This window comes from Gastrolobium bilobum, unplaced genomic scaffold, assembly GCF_033153095.1.
Source record: "Gastrolobium bilobum isolate Gb01-03AN ecotype WA unplaced genomic scaffold, APGP_CSIRO_Gbil_v1 utg4583, whole genome shotgun sequence".
Taxonomy (NCBI): Eukaryota; Viridiplantae; Streptophyta; class Magnoliopsida; order Fabales; family Fabaceae; genus Gastrolobium; species Gastrolobium bilobum.
Window position 1 is genome coordinate 33,068 of NW_026898122.1, and position 7,137 is coordinate 40,204.

The 7,137-nt window shown below is 35.9% G+C and overlaps 1 protein-coding gene across 1 annotated transcript; it reads left to right on the plus strand.

The window, feature by feature from the left end:
* The first annotated feature begins 3,830 nt into the window (after window positions 1-3,830).
* Window positions 3,831-5,341, plus strand: LOC133312998 (uncharacterized). The gene is made up of 3 exons (XM_061514297.1): window positions 3,831-4,041; window positions 4,113-4,354; window positions 4,589-5,341. Exons 1-3 carry the CDS (start codon window positions 3,831-3,833, stop codon window positions 5,339-5,341), a joined length of 1,206 nt encoding a protein of 401 aa, XP_061370281.1.
* The last annotated feature ends 1,796 nt before the right edge of the window (window positions 5,342-7,137 follow it).

A 7,137-nucleotide genomic window follows, 5' to 3' on the forward strand; every position in this document is an offset into this window, starting at 1 on the left:
AAGTAACTAAGGAGAAAGAAAAAAAAACAACTTTACTGTTATAACTGTTGAGATATATAGTCACATTGGTTGTATGAGCAACTAATGTGAAGTTTATAAGGTCTTGGGCACTCCCACCCTTTGAGCTAGCCTCGTCGTCCCCCACTTTCTCTTGAGGAGTTTCTTAGCATAGGTAGGCTGGGCCTGTTGCATTGTCCACTCTTCAAGCCCAATGGGCTCTTGTGTGAGGGGGCGTGTTGAGATATATAGTCTCACATTGGTTGTATGAGAACCCAATGTGGAGTTTATAAGGTCTTGGGCACTACCATCCTTTGAGCTAGCTTTTGGAGTGTTGTATCCCAAGGTTCTTTACATGGTATCAGAGCCTCGCCGCCCCCCACTTTCTCTTGTGGAATTTCTTAGCACAGGTAGGCTTGGCATGTTGCATCATCCACTCTTCAAGCCTAATGGGCTCTCGTGTGAGGGGGCGTGTTGAGATATATAGTCCCACATTGGTTGTATGTGCAACTAATGTGGAGTTTATAAGGTCTTGGGCACTCCCACCTTTTGAACTAGCTTTTGGGGTGGTGTATCCCAAGGTTCTTGACATGGTATCAGAGTCTCGACGTCCCCTACTTTCTCTTGTGGAGTTTCTTAGCACAGGTAGGCTGGGCCTGTTGCATTGTCCACTCTTCAAGCCCAATGAGCTCTTGTGTGAGGGGGCGTGTTGAGATATATAATCTCACATTGGTTGTATGAGCAACTAATGTGGAGTTTATAAGGTCTTAGACACTCCCACCCTTTGAGCTAGCTTTTGAGTTAGTGTATCCGAAGATTCTTTCCATTTTATATATATATATATATATATATATATATATATATATATATATTTTAAATTACATTTTTTTTTTCGTGAGAGATTTTATTTAATATTTTAATTCATTATAAAGTATAGTAAGTTACCTATTAGTGTTTAAAAAAAAAGTACTAAAATCAAACATATTAATATATTATATTAGTCCATATTATTTTATTATAAAACTTAGGAAAATATTCTCTTATGTTTTAGGAGAGTTTTTTTCTCTTTTACATATATATCGATTTTCGTGTTACTTTTTTTTCTATAAGTGAATAGGTCTCACAAATGATTGTTTCTATAGCATGAGAGAGTTTCTTCCTATTACATGAGATTAATGAAACCCTAAAACTTAACTATCTATTACGTTTTATAAAAAGAATAACCCAATACTGAAGTGAGTCTTTCAAGAAATTTAGAGAAAATTCAATTGATATAAAAAAGGAGAAAAAAGTGAAAATTTTGATAAAGTATATTGTATAATTTGTATCAAAGCTTTTATCAAATTAGTTGCCGTTTAATGTAATTACCTTTTTCGTACTCAAAATTTTATATATATGAATTCTTTTCTAAACAAAATGTGCATTATATTTTCCACTTTACGTAATTTCATAGGTATGCGTATAATGATCATTGGTTGGAATCTAGTGCATGGATGCATGTACCTAGACCTATTTATGTCAACCTTCGATAAAGAAATATCCGTTGCTCTCAAATCTAACAAAAAAGAATGTATACAAATATTCAAAACGAAGTTGAGGAAGCTTTTATTTGTTTCTTTTTCTCCAACTGTTGGGAAGCTTTGAACTTCAGGAAAGTCAGTATATCACATGGACAGAGGAAATGAGTAACGTGGAAGGTTATTTTTCACAACAAATTAATAATATTGTTTTGCGGTTTTGAAAAAAAAATGAAAATACACGAATTTAAAAAAAAAGTAATTTTAAGATATAAATAAAGTTTTACGTTATTTTGAAATTGCAAAAAATAATTTTATCATGATATAAGAAATACTTTATATATATATATATATATATATATATATATATATATATATAGAGAGAGAGAGAGAGAGAGAGAGAGAGAGGTAAAATCATTTTTCCAGCCACTTCACATCTAGCAATGACAGATGTATAGTTATAATTCCTTACATTTAATATTGTCATATGTATATATATATGGTAAATAATTAACTGTTGAATGTCAAGCTGCTAGAGAAATGTAAATCTTATATATATATGGAAAAACGAATTTTTATGTTGTAGGAGAGTCCTCTTCTCATGTTAGTGAGAGTTCGTTTTATGTGTAATGATTTTTTTTGTTTTCTTTATTTTTTATCTGTGGGCTCCACCATGAATTTGAGTATGTAGGAAACTTTTCTCCTCTCAAATAACATGAGAAAAACCTTGCCCTATATATATAGGGGGAAATATTTCTCCAGCAACTTGAGATAATTTATCTCTGGCCACCCTAAAATTTCATCATTTTATTTATTTATTTTCTTATATTAATTGATTCACCTTTGAATGATTGTGATTCCCTTTTTCTATCTCTTCCTTTATCACCATTGATCCATCTTTGTACGATTATGATTTAGTAACCGGAGATAAAATTATCCCAAACAGCTCGAGAAATGATAAGCCCATATATATACATATATATATATATATATATAGGTAAATCTTTCCCAACAAAATATTTTCCTACGAGACTATTTGAGCCTAAAAGTATTAATATATATATATATATATAGGGACAAGATATACTTACAACCATAAAAGTTTACAACATTTACAAACAATCTAATCACCATTGATTTCCGTCAATCTAACGATTATCATTTATTTAAATTTAATAATTAATTAATAAATGCGACCCAATAATTTCCAATAAATGATAACCGTTAGAGTGACGGAAATTAACAGTGATTAGATTGACTGCAAAGGTTGAAAACTTTTTTGGGGGTAAGTATATCCTTCCCCATATAGGGCTTATCGTTTCTCAAGCTGCTTGAGATAATTTTATCTCCGGCTACTAAATCATAACCGTACAAAGATGAATCAATGGTGATAAAGGAAGAGAGAGGAAACGAGAATCATAATTTTTATTATATATATATATATATATATATATATATATATATATATATATATATATATAACAATAACAGATGTATTGTTATAATTTTCACATTTAATGATTTCATCTACGTAAAACGGCTGTAAAAAAATCGAATGAACACAATATATATATGGGCTTATCGTTTCTCAAGCTGCTTGAGATAATTTTATTTCCTTATTAATTGACTCACCTTTGAATGATTATGATTTCCTTTTTCTCTCTCTTCCTTCATTACCATTGATAAATCTTTGTACGGTTATGTTTAGTAGCCGGAGATAACATTATCTCAAGCAGCTTGAGAAATGATAAGCCCATATATATATATATATATATATATATATATATATTGATTCAAGTTACAAGAGCTCAGTTTCTTTTTAAGTAAAATATCGGGTTCGAGGACAAGATAGACTTTATCTAGAAGAGTTTTATCCCCTTTATGCATTTAAATCGACTCGACCCAAAGTTAATCAGGATTTAAAGTAATTTTTGAAATTTAGGAGTTTAGACCAAAAAAAAATTATAAAAGTAATGATAACGTGTAGTTGTAATCAGTGTTTTAAAATTCCGTCTCATTCGGGGTCGACCCCTTCAGTATGGGAGTAAATAGGTTAAGGCAGCAACAACTACTAATGTAAGGGCACATAAAGAGAAAAGGGACGTTACACTTGTAGAAACCGCAACCAACTTTCAATTGACTGATGACATCATACCTAGCCATAACCCTCCCATTAAGGAGGATGTGTCAAAGAATGCTACTCTTATTCAAAACTTGGCTGAGTCAGCATAAGATGCAGTTCAAAAACAATCCACGTCAGGTAACACTGGAACAGTAGAAGCAACTACTAACTCTCACTTGGAGACGGTAAAATACATGCAGGAAGATGCAATGGAAGTAGTGAGAGGGGATGATGAGGGTGACAAAACACAGAAAATTACTTATGGTGCGCAGCAACATCTAGCTTCTCTGCCTAAATCACCAGACCCAAATGAGGATATAATGGAACTGAGGAGTACACAAGATGAAGAGATGCCATCGGCGGAGCTGCCTAACGAAAATGAAACTGTGGATTCAGGGAATGCAGGTACCCAGGTCTACTGCACACCAGGATACATAGTTTAATGTCAATCCTATGTTGGAATTGTCGGGGTGCAGCTAAGCCATGCTTAGCAAGAACCCTCAAAATTTTTGTAAATAAGTATAGAATCAAAATGGTTGGTTTGTTGGAAACGAGAACCCCAAGCACTCGTGCTCATAAGTTGGCTAAAAGGATTGGATTTGATAGACATATATTCCAGGAAGTCGAGGGTTTTTCAGGTGGTATATGGTTACTATGGGAATCTCAATCTTTACAGGTTAGGCTGCTAAAGAAAGACAACCAGTATGTCCATATTGAGGTAGCCACAAAAGGAGGTAAAGTGTCTTTGATTACATTTGTTTATGCTAGCCCAAGGGATTCCATTAAGGCCTTCCTGTGGGATGAGTTACGTAATATTAGCCAAGGAATAAACAAACCTTGATTAATATTAGGTGACTTCAATGACATAGCTAGCATACGTGAAAAAAAAGGTGGCTCAAGAGTTGACCAAACTAAATGTGAAAGGTTTGCTTCCTTCCTAAACGATCTTCAGGTGTTAGATTTGGGAGGGGAGGGTCCCTTCTTCACGTGGCAAGGACAAAAATGGGCACACCTAGATCGAGTTTACAAACGATTAGACCGTGCGTGTGCTAACCATATATGGAGGGAAACTTTTGATGATGTTCATGTTCACATTCTTCCCCGTATTAAGTCTGATCATAATCCTTTGTTGGTATCAGTGGATAGGTTGCAAGTAATGAGAGGTCCAAAACCATTCAGATTTATGGTGTCATGGCAAGAACATCCAGATTTTTGTAGATTTTTGAAAGATAATTGGGACCAAAATCGGCAGCTTGAAGTCATGCTCCATGATATAATTCCACCATTACAGGATTGGAATAGAAATATTTTTGGTCATATAGGCAAAAGGAAAGAGGGATTGATGGCTAGAATAAAGAGAATTCAGCAACAACGGGAAACACATGACTCTATATGGCTACAAAGTCAAGAGGAATGTGTGCAGCAACAGCTTACTATCACCATGGAGCAAGAAGAAATGCTTTGGTTTCAGAAATCAAGACAAAATTGGATTGTGGATGGTGATAGAAACATAAGGTTTTATCATCTGAAAGCAGTCATAAGAAGAAGCCAAAACAAGATCTTGAGACTCAAAAGTGAGAGTAATCAGTGGATCACGAATGAGCATCAACTGCAAGAAATGGGAATCCAATTTTATACTAAGCTTTTCACTAATGATAGTAAGGAGCGCAAATGGTTTGATTCCAAAAGGCTTTGGCCGAATTGACACTTCATAATTCCTACTGCTCCACTTACAAGACTTGGGACTCGACGAGCAATTTTTGAAATGGGGAACTTCAAAGCTCCAGGATTTGATGGATTCAACGCTTTTTTCTACAAAAGAAACTGGTATCATGTTGGTGAACAAGTGCATAATTTCATTACTCGGGTTAGGAACCATCCTGAAGAAATTAGAAAGGTGAGTACTATTCAAATGGTCTTGATTCCAAAGGTCCTACCACCTACATATATGTCCCATTTTAGACCCATCTCCCTTTGTTCGGTGGTATACAAAGCTATCAGTAAGTTATTGATGAATAGGTTGTGACCCCTTATGGAACATGTCATCTCCCTTTATCAAGCAAGCTTTGTACCGGGAGGACACATACAAGACAATATTATAGTGACCCAAGAGCTAGTGCATTGCATGAACAAAATGAGGGGAAAGATAGCGTACATGGCAATAAAGATCGATTTAGAAAAAGCATATGATCGAATAAAATGGGACTTCATAAAGTGCACGCTAGAAGAAATCAATCTACCTGCATCTCTAGTGGATCTAATCATGGCAATGGTAACGTCAGCTAACATAGATGTGGTATGGAATGGGAACTTGGCAGGGAGAATCCAACCTTCAAGGGGCTTGCGTCAGGGAGACCCACTATCACCTTATCTATTTGTCTTGTGTATGGACAAACTATCACACTTAATAGCAATGGAAGTGGCTAAGCAAACATGGCGTCCCATAAGAGCTGGACGAGGAGGACCGATGATTTCACATTTAATGTTTGCAGACGACATTATGCTATTTGCAGAAGCAAGTCCAGCCCAACTTGACACCATTCTCAAGTGTTTGAACATTTTTAGTGCAGCATCAGGTCAAAAGGTGAGCATTAACAAAACCAACCTTCTCTTCTCTAAGAATGTTGATGAAACTGTGGCAGCCTCTATTGTCCAACACTGTGGCTTCAAGTGGGTGAATAATATAGGAAGATATTTGGGTGTGTGGATACAACATGGTCGTGCCTCCAAGGATCAATATGCAGTAACAGTAGAGAAGATGCAAGGAAAGCTTCAGGCTTGGCAAGCTAGTTGCCTATCCTTATCAGGTCGGGTAACACTTGCCCAATCTGCGCTAGCAACAATCCCATACTACCAGATGCAATGCACGAAGATACCAGCTAATGTTTGCCAAAACATGGAAAGAATGGTGCGCAACTTCATATGGGGGGACAAAGATAATAAGAAGACTTACCATCCAATAAAGTAGGACATAGTGGCATCTCCGAAAGAAATGGGATGTCTCGGCTTGAAGAAATTGGAAATGATGAATGATGCATTCTTAGGGAAATTGATTTGGCAGTACACACACAAATCAGATGTTTTATGGATAAAGGTGTTAGCATCAAAATATGCAGCCAGCCAGAGGACAAATAGCCTTTTTTTTCTCAAAGAATGGTGACTCACGGCTTTGGAAGAGTATGTGTAGAGTTTGGGAGAAGTTGAAGCCAATGGAGCACTGGACAGTAGGTAATGTGAATACAATAAATTTCTGGAGTGATTCATGGTTGCTAGGGTAGCGCCCACTACAAGATTATTGTGTAGGAACTCTGACACAAGAGGATCAGTGTAGGAAGATTTCTCACTTTCTTCATGAGGATGGAATGTGGAACTTTACTGAGTTGGAAGATTTGTTACCCAATAGCATATTAGATCAAATTCGTAGTTGCCTTCCTCCTCTCCCAGAGGATGGACCAGATAAACTTGGTTGGTGTAATAGCAGCAAAACAGAGGCCACAATCA